Below are 23,516 nucleotides of genomic sequence, written 5' to 3' on the forward strand. Positions count from 1 at the left end.
ACATGTGCCATTATGCGCCACCAGAGGCAGTGCAAACTCCTAGCCATCTCAATCATTTGATCTCTCTCCCTCTGATTTTTACCTGTGTGACAAACTGAAGAATCAGATGTACACAAATAATCTTTTCACAATGGGACAGCTACAGGAGAACATCGAAAAAGATATTGCTGCTATCCCGCAGGCAGTTTGATAAATTGGCCTCAGCACTACAATCAGTGTCAATGGTGGAAATTTCCAGCATCTTCTGTGACATGCCTTAACAAAGGTGAATCCTGCAGCAGTCACATTGTAAATATTTTCTGGGCTGGTTTTATTTTGTCTTTTTAAATCTGATATAGTTTTTTTTTTTTTTTCTTTTTTTTTTTTTTTTTTTTTTTTTTACTGCAACCGTTTTGGTAAATTAACTGTACTTTCCATTGTCAAATGTTCTTGTACTTTACATTTACATATTCTGTGTCTTGTTCCACATCCTGATGTCTCACACGCTTTAAAGGATCAGTGAAGCATGTGTATAAATAAATAAAATAAAAACTGCTAACAGTTCCAAGATATGATTAGTCACATTATAATCAACAGTACGTCATGCCCAACAACAACTGTTCACACATACATGCCTAATTTAGACGCAGAAGATCAAGAGAAAGAGAGAAAATGCAAAAGTTGCCTTTTCAGTTTTTACAAATGACCTCTAGCTGGTGCTGTGGTGAGATGTGACATTACTATTGTTTTAAAAGTTATCATCTGTGATTGTTAAAATAATACAAGCTCAAAAATTGGCCGTTTAGTTTGCATTTAAGCATTCACAGAAACAGTGTCACAAAAAATGAAAAGCTTTTGTTGCATGACTTTTTATAGTTCTTGTGATGGCCTGACACAACTCCAAAGTCTCAAACAGCTTTTTCAATTACAGTACCTATTGCCTTCAGAAAAAAGACTATGTACAATTTGGTTCCAGAATTACACCACGGTCGGGCTCCCCTTAGTGATGAATTTCGTGAATGTCGACCAAAATCAGTTGTTAGTAAAAAAGAGCGTGGTGAGTGGGGGAGGGGAGGGGAGGGGAGGGAAGGGGAGGAGAGAGAGAGAGAGAGAGAGAGAGAGAGAGAGAGATTGATGTCGTGCATAAGACAATTGAAGAGAACTGGCAAGTGACAAGTGACATAATTTGAGACAGAACTGCTCTCGACATAGGGAAGACTGCAGTGCATTTGTTTTTGCATGAATACAAAGCTGTGAAATAATGAGTTTCCTATGGATTCTGCATAACTTTACTTAATCTCAAAAACAGATTTGCATTAACTGGTATTGTGACAAAGCAGATGGATTATTTTTCATCTGTTTTTTTTTTTTTCTCCCCCTCTCCTCCCCTTTTTGTCATTGTCTTCTATATTGCCCTTTATATAGCTTGTCGACAGTACCTGAAGACCTCAAACATGAACCTAGGACTCCTTTTGGTTATTCTGAATTGATTGGTATAATTAGTTTAACTAATAACCATACCAATTATGAAATATCAGTAATTTAAAGTTATGTTGTCATTGTTCATATGTAAACATGGACAAGATTAATGACTTCCTGATAAAATAGATGAAAAGACTGTACATATGTCTAAAGTGTTCAAACAATCAGTGACAAAATATGTTAGCAATGCATACCCTCATTTAATTTTGAAGTAATTAAGATATTTAGTTAAAACATTGCTACTGAAATAGAATCACATATTTAGGCAAACTAACTAGCATAATTCAATACAAATTATTACTCTGAAAATTCATGTTCCAACAACTCTTCATCTGCTATTCAGTTATTCAGAAATGTTAATCTTTAACTGTAAGTGGTGAACATCTAGTAAACAATAATAGATAAATTCAGTTTTAAATATTATAAACTTATATAAGGAGCAGGATGGAAGCCTTATTAGTTCAGCTGAAAGTCATGCTGCAGTGATTTTGACTAGAGCAACATCTTTGTCTACCAGTATGAGGAAATGTACTATGGTCGATTGTAGTACAGATTACAAGTGGGAAAATTACCATGTTTTATCTACATTTTGCATTCTGGAGCTGGTTCAACAATTTAGCGACTGTTTTAAGAGATTAATTGGACCATGAATGTGTAATTATTCTAATAGGCTGCATTAAACTTTAATAATGGTTATAACCAACTGTGACAGACCAGGAACAGTGTTATTTTCAAAATTGATACCTACTGTGTGCATTTTATTCATTCTGAAATGATTATCTGTTTGAAAGGACTGTAATGAGTGACTTGTGCACTGACTGTGTTAATTATTTACTTGCCATATGTGAATAATTGTGTTTAATTACAACATTATTACGTTACATCTACATCAGCATTTATACTCCGCAAGCCACCCAACAGTGTGTGGCGGAGGGCACTTTACATGCCACTGTCATCACCTCCCTTTCCCGTTCCAGTCGCGTATGGTTCGCGGGAAGAATGACTGCCGGAAAGCCTCCGTGTGCGCTTGAATCTCTCTAATTTTACATTCATCACCTCCTCGGGAGGTATAAGTAGGGGGAAGCAATATATTTGATACCTCATCCAGAAACACACCCTCTCGAAACCTGGACAGCAAGCTACACCATGATGCAGAGTGCCTCTCTTGCAGAGTCTGACACTTGAGTTTGCTAAACATCTCCGTAATGCTATCACGCTTACCAAATAAACCTGTGATGAAACGCGCCGCTCTTGTTTGAATCTTCTCTATCTCCTCTGTCAACCCGACTGCATTTGAACAATATTGCTGGACATCAACTGCATGTAGTATATAGTTACATGTTTATCTGTACATAATTGAAATAGACAAGCTTTGAACTGGTCATAAACAGTAGTTAATTCATCATCCAATTGCAATTAAAGCATATGAACTCCAATTTTTGATGTGGAATACATTATTGGCGGAAAACTGTTCTCATCATCAATATTTCAGCCAGTTTCAATAGAGGCACTGCTACCAACATTAACTGTGGAGATAAAAAAGCATAATATATAGTGTTAGGAGATGCTGAATGTAAAAAGATATGTTATATCTGTGTAGAATATTCTAAAAGGATGAGGAGCAAGATGAATTAAAAGCAACAACACTGTGTTTGTTCAAGAAGCAATTCCAAGAAAACAATTGCCTGTTTCTTTGGTTACCTTGGACATGTCATAAGTTGTTTAAGAGGATCAAAGAACAGTTAATGCTGATTGTGTTGTATCATAATTTTTGCCACAAATTATCAACAACACAAGAAAACATGACCGAAAACAACAATGCCAGCTGTGACACAGCATGCCAGAGACTTGATTATTTGATGGAGAAAAACATCAAATGAGCATTGCTGTATTTACCTGATTTATTACCTAATAACTTCATATTATGTCAATCAGAAAATGTGTGGATGGTGATTTTCATCATCTTGGGCAGATGTAGACTCCTTGTAAAACCATGTTTTTGAGGTACCAACATAACACTGAAGACAGTGATTTCAGAACTGGTTTGAAGGCATGCAAAAATGTATAAATTTTCAAAATGAATGTTTCCCGTCTATGAACCACAGACATAACTGTGGTGAGGTGTCTTGTGTGCCTCATAGATACAGACAGCCATACAGTAGCTGCAACTCAATCAGGGGGATACTGCGGAGAGGCAAACTAATGCATGGTTTCTGAAAAGGGGCAGCAGCTTCTTCAGTGGTTGCAGGGCCTACAGTCTGTATGACTGACTGATGTGGCCTTGTATCATTAGCCAATCCAGCATTACTATGTTGGTACAGGAGAAGTCTCAAAGCAAGATGAAACTGAAGCTCTTATATTTCCCAAATACATGCAGCTCTGCTGCATGACTAAACAATGATGATATCATCTTGAATAAAATATTTCGGAGAAAAAATAGTCCTCATTTGGATCTCCAGGAGGCAACACTGCACAAAGATTTTGTCGTCAGGAAAAACAAAACAGACTTCCTAGAGGTCAGAGCATGGAATGCTACAGCCCTTAATTAGGTGGGTAGGTTAGATAATTAAAATACAGAAAGTGCAATGTTGAAGTTAGATATAGTAGGAATTACTTAAGTGTAGTGATAGGAAGAACAGGTCTTCAGGTCAGGTGAGAGCAGGGTTCAAATACACAATATAACATGGGTGCAGATGTAAGTCTAACAATGAATAACAAAATAAGAACGCAAGTAAGCTACCATGAACTGTATAGTGAACAGGTCATCATAGCCAAGACGGACACGAACCCAACACCCACCACAATAGTACAGGTTTATATGCTTACTAGCTCCATACACGATGGAGAGATCACAACAATATGTGATGAGATACACAATCTTGAATATGGCTGTCAATAGCAACTTTGAATACCTTCAGTTGATAAAATAAATAGCCAACTGGCTGCCAGAAGTTTGTGTATTTAAACTTGACCTAGATTTTGATACTACTAAGAGTATCTTCTTCACAGGTATACGCTGTTATATTGTTTACATTAAAACACATTACATGAATCGTGCGCTAAGTATGCATAACTAGAATTAAAATGTCCATTGAAAATGGAAAGCTGAGACAGGTATGGCTGTTGAATAGAGCCAAACATTCATGTTATTTGGGTCTTACACTAACACTTCCAGGTCCCCTACAGCTATCATTATCTGGACTGGATGGAGAGGCCAGTTAAAGAAAGAATCTTAGGTGCATATCACACAAAGTAAGCACCTGGGTAGCAGACTTTGATACGTAGTGCACCTCTGACCCATTTAGGAGGACCGTGCAGTTCTCAACCCTATGGCACAACTCTAGAAACTCACAACCTCCTTTGTCACAGAACATTTGAAGTCACTGGTTCAGGACTTCTTCTCAGATCAGAACTAGGTAGCCTGCAGACTATGCTGCAGAAAGTGAGCTTTTCTGATACACCATTGATCCAAATATGACCTCGGAACAGAAATCGTTGAGCCCCCCCCCCCCCCCCCTCCCCTCCATCAAGTTGTGTAACAATTTACAACTGGTTGCATCCTATTCCCTCAATATCTGCTGCAACAGCCTCTCACATCCTCTGATTTAGACAAAGCTTTGGAAGGCTTACGATGAAACAAGGCAGAAGGAACAGGAAACATTCATTTAGAAATTACACAATCACTGAGGAAAGTGGCAGCCATTCAATTCTTTATGTTAATGTGTAGAATATATGTGTTTGGTGACATACCACTGAACTTTTGGAAATAATCATCTATGCAATCCTGTAGGTAGCCAAAGCAAATTAATGCGAGAACTATCACACTATAAATTTTTAACAACTCATGCAACAAGTCTCTGACAAAAAGAATATACAAAGAAGTGAATAAGAAAATAGAGAAATAATTTGTCTTTATGAAGAGTAAAGATACCAGAGAGGCATTTATTACATTGTGCTTGACAATGTAGGCAAAATTTAAGAAAAAAATAAGATACTTCATGCCATTTATTGGCCTAAAAAAAGCCACTCAGCAATGTAAAATGCCATATGTTTTAAATTAGCAGAAAATTAGTTATAAGCTATAGGGAAAGATGAATAATACACAATATTTACAAGAGAGGACAATAAGGATGAATGACCAGGAGAAATGGAAATGAGCGTTTGGTGTCATTGGCCGGGAGGCCCCTTGCGGGGCAGGTCCAGCCATCTTGGTGCACATCTTATTACATTTGACGCCACACTGGGCAACCTGCGAGGCGGATGGGGACGAAATGACGATGGAGACAACACAACACCCAGTCCCTGAGTGGAGAAAATCTCTGACCCAGGCGGGAATCGAACCCAAGCCTGGAGGACAGCTATCGGGGGGTCGGGGGGGTGGCAGACAATGACCAGGAGGAAAGAAGTGCTCAGATTAAAATGCAGCCAAAGGGAGCATGCAGTCTTTCTCCTCTGCTGTTCAACCTGAAAGTGAGGAGGAACTACATTACCTGTAGAATGGGATGAATGGCCTAATGAACACAGAATATGGATTGAGAGTGAACCAAAGAAACACAAAAGCAATAAGTAGCAAATATGAGATTACAATAAACTTACGATGAAAATTGTGACTAACCAGTAGACAAAGCCAAGGAATTCTGGTGCCTTGGAAGCAAAATAATGTACATTGGAGAAAGCAAGGAGGACACAACAATCAGTCTACAACATCGATATAAGGCATTCATCGCTACGAAAAGTTTACTAACATCAAATACAGGACTTACCTGGAGGAAGACTTTTCTGAGAATGTACACTTGTGTCCAAAATTAAAGCAACAAACCACTATTTCCCTGTCTTGTGTCTAATTCATGATATAATCATAAAAAATGTCAACAGATGGCTGTGCCACTCTGTTCTGCCCAGAAGATGGCATTCCAGTTAATGGACAACAATGTCAACGATGACGTCAGAACACCTATCAAACGGGGTAATGTTTGTCGGGTAGTCCCACATCCACAATCGCTGTGTATACATTCACGGACAGTGCAGTATGGCACAAAGAAGATTCCTACCAGACTCTCTGCCTCTAGAGGGCCATAAGAAGAGTGTAAGCAGGGAAGCCACAAACTGATGTGGTCCAAAGGCTTAATGTGAATCGTTCTGTTGTTTCTCGGGCGTGGCAAGAATTTATGGAGACCAAAACAGTATCTCAAAGACCAGAACAGGGCCAACTGCATGTGACATGAAAAAGAGAGGACCATTACCTGGTTCTAAGGGCACGACAGTACCATCTTAGTACTGCACAGCAACTAGCATCTGCCCTCACAGACTTCACTTGACATGTTGTATCGAGACAAATGGTGTACAGAAGCTTCAGCAGAGTAGCCTTTATTGCCAGAGACCTAATTAACAGTATAATCATACAAAATGTCAACAGATGATTGTATGGTCATGTTCTGCACAGAAGATGGCATTCCAGTTAATGTGTCTTCACAGGACGAAACATCTAGATTGGAGTCATCAAATTGCCACCTGGATAGTCAAACAGCGGGCCAATGTTCTATTCACAGCTGAGTCCCGATTTGGTCTGGAGAGTAATTCTCAACACATTCACAACTGGAGCGAATGTGGAACACGATTTCAGATTCCAAATATTGTGGAAAGAGACCAATATCGAGCAGGATCCTAAACAGCATGGTCAGGGGTAATGTTGACTACTCGAACATCTCTCCATGCAATTGTACGGGTGAATGGAAAAGGTTTAACTATTGTCATGTATCACGGCGAGATCTTGGGACCTCATGAGCAGCTGTTACAAGGTGGTGTGAGCCCAGAATTTGTAGCGATGGACAATAACGCTCGACCTCATGGAGTACGGGGTGGTTGATGTTTTCTTGGAATGGAAGATACTGCATGCATTGCATGACCTGCTGGCTCTCCCAATTTTAATCCCCTTGAGCATGTCTGAAATACACTAGGGATACAGTTTGCATCACTTCAGCATCCACCAACCATTCTCCAAGACTTGCGAGCAGCTCTGCAGGAAGAATGGGCATTATTGCCTCAACATGAGATTGATGACATCACTCACGGCATGCCCTGTCATTGTCAGACCTGTATTGCTGCCACAGGTGATCACGCCCCATGCTGAGCACATTAACCAGTTGCCGGAATGTGTGTGTGTGTAAATCTGTTAAACTGGAAAAAAAGAAGAACATTATGCAAGTTGCAGTTGTTTAGGTTCTGTGTTATTTACATTGTTTCTACTTTACTATCACCTGTTTGTGCTGTTTTGTGGCAACTGTGGTGTCACCGCCAGACACCACACTTGCTAGGTGGTAGCTTTAAATCGGCCGCGGTCCATTAGTACATGTCGGACCCGCGTGTCGCCACTGTGTGATCGCAGACCGAGCGCCACCACAAGGTAGGTCTCGAGATACGGAATAGCACTCGCCCCAGTTGTACGGACGACATTGCTAGCGACTACACTGACGAAGCATCGCTCATTAGCCGAGCAGATAGTTAGAATACCCTTCAGCTAAGTCCATGGCTACGACCTAGCAAGGCGCCATTAGCCTTACATAGCAATTGATAGTTTGATAGTTATCGTATGAAATGTCTCATCAAGAACGCTGTATACAAATGGTGGATTAAAGTTAAGTATTCCAGCAGCTATGTACTTTTCTTTATAGCATTCATAAGTATCCTGTTTCAGGCCATCAAGTCCGCCTGCTTGCTTAATGGACGCCTCCCTTAAATAATGTGCGTAGTGTTGACAATCTGTCAACACTACAGCAACCTTACACAATTTCTGCTTGTTGCTTTAATTTTGGGCACCAGTGTATGTTTGGGGCACAGCAGCATATGGGAGTGGATCATGCATGGGCTTTGGGATTAATGGCAAAGATGCAAGTTCAAGCAACGAGATGTGGTGGAGGAGAAAGATGCTGAAAAGTAAGTGGTCCGATAAGACAAAAAATTGGGAGTTTCTCCACAGAATTAATGAGGAATGAAAAATGTGGAAAAGACCTGACTTATAGAAGGGACAGAACAAAACTATAGAGGGGGGAAAAAGCTGTGGGGGAAGGCTGAGATTGGAATATATTCAATAAATATGGAACTGACTCTAAATTATGAAAAGTGTGATGTCATTCACATGAATTCATTAAATTTCAGTCATGTCGATTCAACTATTTACCTAGGAATGACAATTACAAATTACTTAAATTGTAACAGTCACACAGATATTGTTGTGGGCAAGGCAACCAAAGACTGCATTTTATTGGCAGAACACTTAGAAAATGCAATAAATCCACTGAAGAGACTGACTACAATACAAAATAGCAGAAATCAGAGCTCACACGAAGAGATTTAAGTGTTTGTTTCTCCTGCATGCTGTTCAAGAGTGGAGTGATAGAGAAACAGTCCGTCCTCTGCTAGAGTATTGCTGTGCAGCATGGGATTCTTACAATATAATATTGATAGAGGACATCAAAAAAATACAAAGAAAGGCAAATTGTTTTGTCCTATCGTGAAATAGGGGACAGAGTGTTATGAGTATGACACATGAGTTGGGGTGGCAATCATTAAAACAAAGGTATTTTTCAATGTGGCAAGATCTTTCCACAAAATTTAGATCACCAACTTATAAATGTGAAAATATTTTGTTGATGCCAACCTACATATGAGAAATAATCATTGTAATAAAATAGGAGCAATCAGAGCTTTTCAGGAGAGATTTAAGTATTTGTTTCTCCAGCATGCTGTTTGAGAGTGGATAGCGGAGAAATAGTGAAAAAGTGGTTTGATGAACCCTCTGCCACGCTCTTAAGTGTGAATTGCATACCAGTCATGTGAGTAAAGATTAACTGAGGACGTCATGTGAAACTAGTCATCTGTGTTGAAGAGATTGGTACAGGAGAGGAAGTCATAGTAGGCTCCAACAAACTAGTCAGAAAAAAAAAGTATCGCACCCTTGGCTCACATGTAAAGTACATTGAAATGTTTCAAGGAATCAGCTTCGATTTCATCTTTACACATAAAAATTCAGCCTGTGTATGTTTGTGCTCGCAAAACTCAAAGAATAGTTGGTTGATGGCTTTGAAATTTTGGCATAACATTGCATGTGAATAAACACATATTTTATGGGCTTATTTTGGAAATATATGTGCTATATAAATAGAGAAGGAGTATATGATGTATACTCAAGTCACACACATTTTAGAAATGTTTGCTTTCTCTTTTCTTCCTTTTCCATTTAACCACACTAAGCCACAGCAATGCGTGGCTGGGTACAGCTACTGGATGCATAAAAAACTAGGGTTTTAGAAAATGTACAATACCATTTATAAAATTTAAGACTAAACTAACACTCTGACTGAAGATCAGATGAATATGGCAGTGAGAACTTCATAGGTGTTCAGTAATTTATAAGTGATAGACAAGTATTCAACAACAAAACTGATGTGTGCAACAATATAAGGACCAGATAGATTGATACTTACCATAAAGATAACATATAAGTTGCAGACAGGCATAATGAGAAGACTCTTAAACATTAGCTTTTGGCCAAAGTCCTCATCAGGCAAAAAAAAAAAAAAAAAAAAACACACACACATTCATTCACACACACAAGCACATCTCACACACATGACTGCCATCTGCAGCAGCTCGGACGACAATATAGCTGTCACACTGAATAGCAGCAACAGTCTGGAGGGGGCAGAGAACGGGAAGGGATAGCAGGGTATGGGGGCGGGAGGGGGAGGAGAGAAGAGCATTCTAGTCCGAGCTGCCAGAGATGGCGGTCATCTGTGTGTGTGTGTGTGTGTGTGTGTGTGTGTGTGTGTGTGTATGTGTGTGTGTGTGTGTGTGTGTGTGTGTGTGGGCGCGCGCGTGCGTGTGTGTTTTTTCATTTATGATGAATGCTTTGGCCGAAAGCTAATGCGCACATGTCTTTTTGTTGTGCCTGTCTGCAAGTTAACAGGTCATCTTTACAGAAAATAGCAATCTATCTTTTCCTTATATTGTTTGTTGATATTCAGACCTGGAGATTCCATTGTTTGAAAACTGGTGTGTTCTATTGATGACCTGTAGTCTTCAAATTGGTCAGTTATGCAGCATGAATTCTGAATATATTGTGCATGTCCTTGACAACTATATGACTTACCTATCTGCTTACGGTACTGTTCCACAGGTGTGGACCCAGTACTATCATGTCTCGAGCGTGCCATGGATATGGTACCTGCAACACTACAAAAAATATTATTGTGTAGTGTAGAAGTTATGCAGTGAAATTTAACAAGAACAAGCCTTCCTTCTCCCAACCTCTCCCTCTCTCTTTCATTCATTCTTTCACTTATTAATCACTTTGCATAGACCTTATCAGGAAAAAAAACCTTCAAGGATGTGGAAAAAATCAGATTAGATATTAGCAATTGCAAAGTACATAGTTAACTACCCACATGCATTTACTCAGGCAAAATTTAATACAATTAAATCGGAAGGTACACCACTACCCGGCAGGTCCAAAAATTATTATAACATCAACTTTGACATCTCCTCCTACCCCTAACATTATATATGTATGTGCATGAATGTGTGTGTGTGTGTGTGTGTCTGTTTTAGAGAGAGAGAGAGAGAGGGAGGGAGGGTGAGAGAGAGAGAGAGATGGGTGGGGGAAATGTGAGCATATGTAATTAAATTAAGTATAAATCATTATGTGTAAGAAAGATTAATGAGAAAACAATCCTGTACATGGTCAGCATGATGCCATTGGTTTCCTGATATGTTGTATTATAACTGACAAGTAACTAATTCATATATAAATTACACATACTGCCTGCGGAGAACACAGTAACTGTCACATAAACAAAATTCTTTTATGGTTTTCCCAGGATTGAGTCACACAAATGGTAACATGACAAGTTTTGACATCTTAGAAAGTCATCATCAAATGATATGAATACTGATTCACTCCACATTATAGTGAGAGATCACAATTATAATCCATGGAATATGCAAATAAATCAACAGTATGTTTTCCAGCCTCTCAGTAATTTCCAGTGTGCATCTGTCCATGGTTCACTGTGCAACCCTGAGGGTTTGAAAGGCTTTCTTATTAAAAGTTTATGTCTCACTGCCGTAAGTTAAAATTGGCAATGCACACTGATAATAATCTTCCTCTTTCAGATACATTGGAAGTTTTGTTTTGAAAACCTTACACAGTTTACAAAAACATTCCAGACCATTTTTATTGTTCTGTTTATTTATTTTGCTGGCCATGAGGTCACTGTTTTCAATTGTTTTAAGTGCAGAAACACACCAACTAACAAAATATGAACTATTTTCTATTTGATATACTAGTCAAGCATTATTTGACTCTTACTACAATTGATTTCCAGGCCCCTTTCTCCATTTAGTTGTAATTCATTTTTGAAGGACATGTACACTAAAAGGAAACATATGATATCATTAAAATTCAGGTGAGCCAGATATGTTCAGGTGCCACAAAACTTCATCATTTTCCCAGTTTAAGGAACTGAAAATTTCTTCTGCACAGTTTTGGTGACGATATATCTCCTTTCCTGGCTCCTCTTTCAAGTTTGACTTTTGCACTACCATTGTGGAATCTAATACAAGTTGTATAGGTTCTTCAGTGTAGGTATGCACATGTCCGCAGCTCGTGGTCTTGCGGTAGCGTTCTCGCTACCCGCGCATGGGATCCCGGGTTTGATTCCTGGCAGGGTCAGGGATTTTCCCTGCCTCGAGATGACTGGGTGTTGTATCGTCTTCATCATCATCATCATCATCATCATTCATCCTCATTACGGTTGGAGGAAGGCAATAGCAAACCACCTCCGCTAGGACCTTGCCTAGTAGGGCAGTGTGGTTCTCCCACATCGTCCCCTACGCACCTCGGAGAATGGGACCTCCATCATAGGTATGCACATATGCTGAATAAGTGACTTATTTCTAAAACATAGTTGGGACATACGAGGTGGAATCCAAAATTTTAGGGACTTGTGCTGCCATCTGGAAAGTAGGAGTAGTAGATCTTTGCAACGCTAGGTGGTGAAAGCTGCATATCTGATGAGTCAAGGTGCGGAGTGGCATTCAGCTGGGAGGACGTGTTGTGTGTCCACAGTGATTTCTGTAATACTCTGTGTTTGGTGTGTGGTGATTTTACAATGGATCCACGAACAGAACAGCGCGTGTGTATCAAATTCTGTGCAAATCTCAGGAAAAGTGCTATGGAGACCCTGGCAATGATTCAACAAGTGTTTGAGGGACACAGCATGAGCCACACACGTATGTTTGAGTGGCATGCTCGGTTCAGGGCCAGCCGTACAGACGTCAAAGATGATGCTCACACTGGAAGACCCATTAGCCGCACAACGCCATACATTGTTTCCAAAGTTCAACAATTGGTTTGTGTGGATCAACGTCGAACCATTCAAGACCTTGCGGATGAAGTGGGTATTGGTTATGGGAAATGTCAACGAATGTTGATTGATGAATTGGGTATGCATCGTGTCGCTACAAAATTTGTGCCAAGGATCTTGATTGCTGATCAGAAGGCACAGCATGTTGAAGTGTGCACGGACATTCGTTAGACCTCATCTGATGATCCAACCTTCTTGTCAGGGGTTATCATCGGCAACGAGAGCTCGATTTATGATTATGACCCAGAGACAAAGCAACAATCGTCCCAGTGGAAGAGCCCGGGCTCTCCAAGGCCCAAAAAAGAGAGACAGGTGAAGAGCAAAGTGACGAGCATGATCATCATTTTCTTTGATACCAAGGGAATTGTGCACAAAGAATTTGTCCCACCCAACCAAACAATGAATTCTACGTACTACTGTGACATTTTCCGACAGCTCCGTGAAAACCTGCGGTGACAATGGCCCGCATCAAGGGAACTGGCTGCTGCATCACGACAACGTGCCCCGTCACACGTCCTTGCCCACCAGGATCTATTTGGCAAAAAACAACATGTCATTTGTACCCCACCCACTGTATTCACCAGTTTGGCACCTTGTGACTTCGCGCTATTCCCAAAACTGAAACTCAAATTGAAAGGCCGTCAGTTTGACTCTCTAGAGAGGATTCAAGAAGCATCGCTGGTAGTGCTAAACACCCTCAAAGAACAGGACTTCCAGAAAATGTTTGACCAGTGGCAGAAGCATTGGGACTGGTATGTACATGTGGATGGGAACTACTTCGAGGGTGATGGTGACCATTAGTCCAAAGGCAAGGTTTTCAACAGGTGGCAGCACCAGTCCTGAAAATTTTGGATAGCACCTTGTATTTTGTTGAAAGCTATGAATTCCAGGAAATACATACTGTTCTGTTCCATAATTTTGTTCCTGACTTGAAAATGGTTAATTATGTTATATCTACTACTAAAGCCAGCCTGTTCTTTTGCTCTGCTAAAGTCTAATGTTTTTTATACAGGGTGAGTGAATATCCTATGTTTCACAAAGAGGAGGGTGAAAAGTCTATAGTTTTGTTTGTCTAGTCTGTCACCATTCTTGTGAAGCAGAATAGTTACAGCATTACTTTAATTATGAGGAACAGTCTTTCACAAGCATTCTGAGAATAATTTTGCACATTTCAAATTATTTCTACTGAAATACCATCACAGCCTGGCACCTTCACTTTCTTCCTACCTCAAAGGGCTTCATATAACTTATCTGCCACTACTATGTCGTTGTTTCATTGTTTTGACTGTTAACTACCATGTGTTTCCGATCCATTTCTTGAACTACACAAACCTTTAAAGAAATGTTGGTATCATAATACAACTTTCTGTTGTTTGTTACTGCAGCATCTGTCATCTTAACTTACAGAATTTGGTATTACCCAATGCATGTTACTGTTCTGTTTTCTTTGTACTCTTCTTTCAATTGATGCACCTGTAAATTTTTGTTGCATCTTCCAACATTCTCTTGAAAATATTTCCAAATAGTATTTAATTCAACTTTTGCTATCATGTTTCTATTATTATTTGCCTGAAACACTCTTTTTTCTTTTTCTTATAGCTGTGTCATTCCATTTGCGATTTTCCTTTCTTTTACTTTCTTCAGCATAAGTAACTTTGTTAAGTATTTCATCCTTTTGTCCATGTTTTCGTTATTCACCCAGGTTCACTTTCATGTTCTCTAGTAGGCTTTCAAAGTGATCAGGGCAGGTTACCAGATCCCGCCCACCTGAGATGGGTGAATATGACCAGAAACAACCTGGAAAATGTTTTAGAAAGTGGACAGCTGGCACAGATGGTGGGCAGGTACTTCAGCCCACTGGTTGGTGTGGGGAACTATGGACGTCCAGCAGTATGCTGAGATACGGCAATGTGGGCATTGTTTGTTGGTTGTGGCAGCGGAGGCTGTGTTCAGAGACCCATCTTCATGTCTGTGTGCAATGAAACTATCACTGGTTTTTGTGGGCAAAGTTATATTGGTGAGGATGTGGGTTTTTTAGTTCTGGCCATATGATAGTACAACTGATGGTGGTGCAGTTGGTAGGCATGGGCAGAGTTGGTTTGTATGATATCACTCCAAACTCTTCAGAGAGTCAATTGCAGTAATACACTGCCCACAGATGGTAACCGCTGTTGCTGGAGTCCATGTGGCTTTCGCTCTGTATGAGTATGTGCACACTGCTGTGACTCGTGGGCATCATTCCGGATGCTGGATCCAGGGTTCCCAGAGATCGCAGAGTGCCCACAGTTGTCTTACATGGAGGAGCTCTGCTAAGCTTCTGCCTTGAACAGAAGTGATCCAGTATGTGTTCAGGAATACTGCAAGCACTGCTGTTGTGGTGGACATTCCCACTGCTTTCAACATTTTCCACTTACACATCTACACTATAAGCTTCACTTTGTCATTGGAAAATGGGTCAAATGGTGGAGTAAAAAGATGTTTTATGCCATTTGATGGTAGAACTGTTAGAAAACCATGCCCATGAATTGGGGCCCACTGTCAAGTCTGATAATTCAGGGAAGCCCTTCGATGTCCAGAGTCTGAGCTAGCACATTTGATGTGACTTCTGTTGCTGTGTACACCATACTTCTCACATACAGGTATTCTGAGCAGGCATCCATAACTACTAGCCACATACAGCCCAGAAATGGGCCTGCAAAGTCCAAATGAATGCTGTGGTCAGTGGGGGGGGGGGGGGGGGGGGGCAGCAAAGGATTTGGGTGTTGCTGCCTGGTGCTGGGGATTAGCTGAACTGCTGCACAACACAGCTTCCACGTATTTGTGTAAGCCTGACCAGAAACTGTGTCACCTCACTAGAGCTTGCATCCACAATATTCTCCAGTACTTGGTAAAACCTGAGGCTGTAGGGTGGCCAGGATGACAAAACGATGTGTGTCTGCCTCAGTGTCTATGAGAAGGATGTCATCTATGACTGACATTGTGCCCTTACTTTTCTTGCATTGATCATGAAACTCTTGCCCAGCACATAGTCCCAAGCGACTGGAAAAAAGTGCAGGTATCTCCTGTACATAAGAAGGGTAAAAGAACAGACCAATATCCTTAACACCGGTTTGCTGCAGAATTCTTGAATATATTCTCAGTTCAAATATAATAAATTTCCTTGAGACTGAGAAGCTTATTTCCACGAATCAGCACGGTTTTGGAAAGAACTGCTTGTGTGGAACTCAGTTCGCTCTTATCTCACGTGGTATACTGCAAACTAGGATAAAAGGCAACAGGCAGATTCCATATTTCTAAATTTCCAAAAAGCATTTGACATGGTGCCCCAATGCAGACTGTCAATGAAGGTTCAAGCATATGGAACAGGTTCCTAGATATGAAAATAGCTCAAGGACTTCCTAAGTAATAGAACCCAGTATGTTTTCCTCGATGGCGAGTGCTCTTCAGAGACAAGTGTATCGTAAGGAGTTCCCCAGGTAAGTGTGATAGAACTGCTATTGTTTTCTATATACATAAATGATATGGTGGGCAGCAATCTGTGTCTGTTTGCTGATGATGCTGTGGTGTACAGGAGGGGTGTCAAAGTTTAGTGACTGTAGGAAGATACAAGTTGACTTAGGAAAAATTTCAGCTACTGTGATAAATGGCAGCTACCTCTAAATGTATGTTAATGTTGGCACTTTATCCCAGCATCAAACAATGACATAATTAGAGTACAAAAGTTTCAGAGATTCTTGTTGTGTAGCACCTGTGACGATTAAGTCATCAAAGAAGGATAATGTAAGCAGGTATGGACATGAATAACTGTTCATGGTATCTTTGGAAGATTATAGGAGCAGAAGAGATCCCCAAAAGCTAAGTGCCTGTATTTATATGAGTGGAAGGAAAATGTTGATAAGCACAATGTTTTGTGACTCCTCATACAAGAATATCTCCAAATACATATCAGCAAGGTTAATCTTAGAAAAATATTCGATTTCAAACCGTATGCAATATAGTAGGTTTCCCCTTTTGCCTGGGCATTGATTTAAAATTGCCACATGTTTGGAGGGAGCCATTTACCAACATACAGGTGGGTGAGCTAATTCTGGTGAATTTAGATGAGCCTACGTTTAGAGGTTTACAAAGGATGGTTGCTTTTGTGTCCACCTAGAGACAAACGTCTGTGGTTGGAGCTGTGAGGTTTATAAATAACTTAATAGCAAAGAGAAAACCCTGACCAGCTATTACTTCATGCACTGTTCTTTGATGCACGCAGGGAACTGGATACGACTGTGCAGATAGTTTATGGCAAACTGTTCAGAGATGTCCAACTTTACCACACTGGGTGCAATGTGCCCAGCAATCCAGATATACCCTACAAACATGTGCCGTGAAGCAGTCCGGACATGACAGAAGGCCCTGTAGCACATGCCACTAAGGTTTGACAGGCTGCTCAGAGGCCATTGACACATCTATCAGATACCTAAAGAGGAATCATGATACCACTATCTTGGACATGATTTGTAGGTATCTTTCTAATGATTGGATCATTGCTACTTGCGGCTGGGTCATGAGGTGCTCATTTGTTGCCTGCACAATTTCCAAAGAGTGCACAGTTGTCAAAATATCTCCCACTAGTGGACTGACTGGTTTAAGGGGCAACATGTGGACTTCCGGATTGGGAACCAATTGGACCAGTATGTCCTTAATTAAAGAGGCTGCTTATGAGATTTTTCATGATGGATTCGCACAAGTAAATGTAAATGTCACGTGACCAGGGCCTCCCATCAGGTAGATCGTTCGCCAGGTGCAAGTCTTTTGATTTGATGCCACTTCGGCAACTTGCACATCTATGAAACTGCATCACTGACTTAATCCTTGAAAATCAGTCATCCAGGAGCGATCTGACTGGCCACAATTTGTATAGTATTGATGAAATTTGAGTAATGATGTGACTCGTGGAATCAGTGTGAATAATAATTTCAAAGTAACATGCACATCTCCTCAAAAGCAAGGATGATTGAGAGAGAGGAGCCATTTTCTTAAACAATAAAAAAGTTCCCAGACAAGCACACAACATGAAGAGTGACCTTTGGTGACTGTCTTCAGTGATCTGAAAGGAAGTGAAGCACTCTTTCACATGCTATAAATGTGTGTCCCAATCCACTTTGGCATCATTAAATGGCAGAAATGCAGGTGGGCAGCTCTCCACTCAGGAAGTGATTGCTGCTGTAGTGGATGAATACCCTGTACCAGCAGCTGATCCTTCAGAGGATGAATTTCTTGACGGAGCAACACATTTTGCTGCTGCTGTTGTAGTTGCTGCTGTTGAAACTGTTGCTGGGAACTATTGTTGCAATTGCTACTGCAATAGCAGCAGTTGCTGTTGTTGTGGGCTGACTGGCTGGTGGCAACCAACAGCAGACCACTGAGTGTGAGAAGAAAGGGAAACAATGAGGAAGATGAACAAACAGAGATGGTGCTACAAATAAACAAAGTTCAACAAGTAACCTGGAGGGAGAAAACCTGAAATGTAGCAAACAACAGAGACCAAGAACAAACAGTGTGTTATGAAAAGGAGACTATAGTGAAGTGAGTATATCAGCGAGTCCAGTGTCACTGTGCAGTGGAACTAATGAGCAGCTGCAAGCTCTGACTGACTGACAGAATGATGTGTGGTGCTGTGTCAGCTATGTGAGTGCTCACAGGTAGAATAGCTCCTGCCAATGGCCGAGGTGTAGTTCCAGACACTCTAGCCAGCTTTCAAAGCCACCAGGCCAGGATACCAGAGTTTCCTTTACTGCTTGCTCAATGTACAGACTAAATAACATAAGGGCAGCCTATAAGAGTGTCTCACATCCTTCTCAGCTACTGCCTTCCTTTATGTCCTTCTACTTTTATAACTGCAGTTCGGCTTCTCTGCTCTTTTACTACTAGCTTAATGTGCAGACTGGATAACACTGAAGAGATGCTATAAGTGTGTCTCACATCCTTCTCAGCTACTGTCTCCTTTCATGTCCTTCTGCTCTTACAACTGCAGTTTGGTTTCTCTACAAGTTACAGATAACTTTTTGCTCTCTGTATTTTACCCATGCAATCTAAAAAATTTCAGAGTGTATTCATGTCAACATTATCACAAACTTTCACTAAATCTACAAGTGCTGTAAATGTAGGTATGCCTTTCAGAATTCTGTCTCCTAGAATATGTAGGGTCAGTACTGTATCACGTGTTCCAGACTTCCTCTGGAGTCCAAATCAATCTTCCCTGAGGTTGGTTTCTACCAGTCTTTCTATTGTTCTGTAAAAAAATTGTACCAATATTTCACAACTACAATTTATTAAACAGATGGTTCTGCAATATTCACACCTGTCATTACCTGCCTTCTTTGGACCTGTATGTAGACATGAGCACATACCAAATGACCACCCAAATGAATGTTCATCAATGTATGGTGGCAATGAGCAGAGTTGACCACCCAGTGAAAGAACACACTGCTGAACACAATGTACTCAGTTTCAGTGGCAGCTTCAGAATCCATGCCATCTGGGTTGTTTCCCCCAGCACCAGCTTTTCTAAACTACATAGATGGGTGTTCAGACCACATCCTTCATTTCCTTAATTCTCCTGGCCTAAATCTCCCCTAACTTCCCACACCAAACTCCACACTGCCACAGGACCTTAACTTCACTAATCCTGCATCCATACCTTGTTCGCCACAGTCTCTCCTTCTTCTGTTGTGTCAGTCTCTCCCAGTCCCTTCTTGTAACTGTTATCATGCTCTGCATGAATTCAGCGGCACCAGTCTTTTGCATTCCTATCCCATGCAGATTCTGCCTCTCCCTTCAGTATTCTTATTCTATGAACTTGCTGTCTCCCTCTGAGCTATTAGGCACCCTCTACCAACCCTCCCTCTCCCCATCTCCTTTCTCCCCTCACCAACTTCACCCGACACAATCCCTTATCCCAAACTACCTGCAGAACACTGTATGTGCGTGCAGGTGGGGAAGGGGGGAGGGGGGGGGGGGCACACGCACTAACATGCGTGTTACAATCTCAGATTCAAAATTGCAGAATGCTGCAACAATTGCAGAGATCTTGGAGAGGTCTTTTATGGCAACACTGGCTGTGAACCAACTGATCAAGTACAGGATATGGAAGAAGATGAAGAAAGAGAAGAAAAGCCAAGAAGGAAGAAACAGATGATCAGGGATACATAGGAAATGAATAAAGAAACAAGGGAAATGAATAAAGGAACAGGAGAGAACAAATAAAAGGGAAAGAAGAATTAATGTGCAGATGAGAGGAAGGATGAAACAGATGAGAAGAAAAAAGAAAGAAAACAGGGAGTTACAGAAGAAGTGAACGTGTGGGCAGAATATAAAACCAAATGAAGAGACATCACCACACACAACATCGGAAGCATACGATTTTTCAAATTTTGCACAATGTAGTATTGAGAATAACAGAAATTACAGAGAAATATGTCTTTAGCGTGTAAATCCTGTAACAAACCCATAAAGAGGTCACTTTAAATTCCACTGACAGGCTTTGTTGTCAATCCAAAATAATATCCATATCAACCTCTGACTGGATTATCTTACCAATGTAACAAAGCGATGAAAAACACTTTCAGATGCACTGGGTTCGTGAAACTATTTTAACAGTGATTTTCTCAAAATCTTCAGCAACAGTGGTGCTCAGATTTCTATCTGAGCTGTTGTTCTAGGCTATCTGTTCTAAAAATTTTTGATTCTAAGAAAGCTACTCAATTTTTTCTGAACATTTTTCCTCCAAAGTTGTGCTGTTTCCCAGTTTATTGATCTTTCTTATCGCTTGTTATACTGAATATGTCATCTTATGATTAGCATGTTAATTTGCAATATGAATTGGAGATGATTTAATAATGAGCACATATTATGATCTGGTAAATAGCCGAATTTATGAGTACAGCATAATGATACATAGAGTTACAACCGACAAAAATAATCAAGTGGTTGAACGGGACAGTGTCTTCCCAAAAAGCAGTTTAAACACCGCTACACGTCTTTCTTGGTAATAGGGGAATGGGAAAAAAAGACAAGACAAAACCTCGAACTGTGCTGTGCAGTTCCTGAGCGTTGTTATGACACATTTTACTGTCTTAAGAGTTCGTAATCGCCAAATAAATGTTATACGAATTACATACAATAAAGAGCTACGTGGTGCTTTTTAGCAACTTGACCACATAACAACATACAAAAATAACCAAAGGCTCAAACACACAACTAAAGAAGTTAAAATGTGTTTAATACACGGTTATCGTAACTTCGTCCTCGAGTATACCTTGAATTCAAAACAGTTTGTTATTCCAGCGCTCCTTTGAAAATAGTGGTTAATGCCTGAAGAAAGGAATAACTTTTTTTATTCAACTTTCATTCAGGACTGCAACCCGATACTAACAATGTATAATCAAACTCGATGTATGTTTCACGGAAAAATAATTACTTTATGTAACAAACACCAAATTCAGTGACCGACAATAAACGGCAAACCGTATACGGCACTACACATTTCTCTCGCTGTAGACGTCAGATTCCTCTTTTAGCACTTCCTGGTATCAAACTATCATTGCTGTCATAGCACTGTTTACAAAACAGCCATGCTGTGAAAGCTTGCAAAAACAACAGGCTGTTATCTTCTGAAGATGTGATGTAATATATTGTGTACTGACTACTTGAATCGTGAAGTTTTCGGTTTCCATTAGCCCTTCTGTGATAGCAGCATGCATCGGCTTTCAATAGTTAGCCCTGATATCACGGCCACACAGCTGTCCCAGCTTAAAAAAAGCATTTTATTGGTTGGCAGTTGTGGCAACGCCTACTCAAATAACAACAGCACTGATTGTTAAAACGGCAGTTTTCGTGTGTCGATGCGTTACTTCGAGTGGATACATTCCCGGCAGGGTAATGTTAATCGCATTACGATTTCGATAACGAACAGCAGCACCTAAGTGCTAACGTAACTCGCGATAAGTAGACCACTTTTGGTAGCCCATCACGAATTCTATAGGTACCGGTAGATTCCTTCACCTCAAGGTTAGCAGCTATTTTCGTTTTCTTTGCATCTCTATAATCGAATTTAGTTATTAAGAAAATATTGCTCTTGCAAAAGACGCAATGCACCTTAAAATTTACAAAGTATTGTAATTTCAAAACAAAGCTAGCAAAAAGTCGAGTTAAAAAATACTTGTATTTAGCTGTAGAGCATGTGATGCCACACATAAAATGAGCGTACATGATTTTAGCATTAAAAATGTGCACACACTCTTGCATACGTTTAGTAAAATGCAGAAAACTGGTATAGTCAACGTAGCAAGTTACTTGAAACTTCATGTACAGTTACGTACACTGGCCTTCAATGATTATACGAACTAGTTCACCTTGTTAACAATGTAAAGTGTAAACAATTGTTCGTAAATACTGCACTTTCGCTATTTCATTGTGTTGTGGTTCATACACATCTAAAACCACGCGTATGATACACATCGTATCATATGCTAGTAAAAGAATACTGCATGAACTAGATTCCAAGCCGTTTTATGTAACCTGTCGAGGTTTGGGTATGTATTTGTTCAGTACACGTTTGTATGTGGTTCTAATTTATGTGGGCTGAATGGCAGTTTCACTGTAAGCGATTATTTAATTGGATTTTAAATCTTGAACACCGTGCATATCGGTGTGTGATGCAGTGAAATATACCATTGTTAAATCCCCACCACCACTCCTATAAGAAAGGTGATAAAAGAGATGGCAATAACTATTGACCTCTTTCAATGCTGACATTATTTTCCAAAATGTAGTAATGAAGTAATATTTCACCAGAAGAGTTGCTCTACTGAGAATGACATTTACACTTTCACTCACCAAATTTTACATCCATTAAATAACAAAATAGATCTGATTGGTAGTTTCTGTGACCTATTGAATCACAATATGCTTCTAGATAAACTGAGGTTTTCATGGTATTGATGGGTAGCCAACCAAGGAGTAATGTCATACCCACCAGAAGGATGCAGAAAGTTTTACTATATCATTCACCCTGACAGGTTAGAAATCATGTATGGTGTTCCCCAAGGCTCACTCTTAATCCTATGGGTAACAGTTGTTTCTGCCTGAAACCACCACTTTAATTTTTCTGCAGTTAAAGCCTCACTAAGTAAAAATAGCGAGTTAATGTTGGTATCTGTGGCATTGCAAAAGAACTATGAGAAATTTGAGAGTTAATGTAATACCCTGCCCAGGTGTGCTACACTTTATTGCTGAGAACATACGTTAGAACTATGACTTAGTATCTTCTAGACAATCCATTGCATGGCATGATTCAGTGAAAGTGAGAAAACTGGAGAAGCCTTAGAAGTATTGAATGCATTGGCTGAATAACTTCCGTGTGGAGTCACACATTGGTTCCCAGTCAGCTAGCTTTTTCAAGGCCCATGTGCAACAATATTTTTCCCGAGGAAACACTGTACCAATTTTTCACATTAGTTCTATATGAGTGTCTAAAAATTTGATGAAGTGGCTGAGAAGTTAGCTGATGCAAAGAAAAGTGAACACAGTGCTCATACTGGGATAGTAGGGTGAAGGGGGAAATGCCGATTCAGTGTGTCTTCA

The 23,516-nt window shown here is 40.2% G+C and overlaps 2 protein-coding genes across 4 annotated transcripts in view; one reads left to right on the plus strand and one right to left on the minus strand.

The window, feature by feature from the left end:
• LOC126452530 (triple QxxK/R motif-containing protein-like) overlaps nt 1–21,695 on the minus strand; it is a 51,409-nt gene extending 29,714 nt beyond the window's left edge. Inside the window, exons 1-2 of one of the 3 annotated variants that reach the window (XM_050091089.1) lie at nt 21,578–21,695; nt 10,610–10,692 (exon numbers count right to left, since the gene is read on the minus strand). In XM_050091089.1, coding sequence (XP_049947046.1) covers nt 10,610–10,673 — 64 coding nt within the window. In that variant the 5' untranslated portion in view covers nt 10,674–10,692; nt 21,578–21,695. Of the gene's footprint in view, nt 1–10,609; nt 10,693–21,189; nt 21,538–21,577 lie in introns of those variants that run through there. The other 2 variants (XM_050091088.1, XM_050091087.1) reach the window with 2 other exon arrangements.
• Nucleotides 21,696–21,755: 60 nt separating this feature from the next.
• Nucleotides 21,756–23,516, plus strand: part of LOC126452529 (malonate--CoA ligase ACSF3, mitochondrial-like) — a 105,420-nt gene continuing 103,659 nt past the window's right edge. The window contains exon 1 of the mRNA XM_050091086.1: nt 21,756–21,941. The gene's annotated coding sequence lies outside the window, so the exon portion shown is untranslated. The remainder of the gene's footprint in view (nt 21,942–23,516) is intronic.

This window comes from Schistocerca serialis, unplaced genomic scaffold, assembly GCF_023864345.2.
Source record: "Schistocerca serialis cubense isolate TAMUIC-IGC-003099 unplaced genomic scaffold, iqSchSeri2.2 HiC_scaffold_897, whole genome shotgun sequence".
NCBI classification, from domain to species: Eukaryota; Metazoa; Arthropoda; class Insecta; order Orthoptera; family Acrididae; genus Schistocerca; species Schistocerca serialis.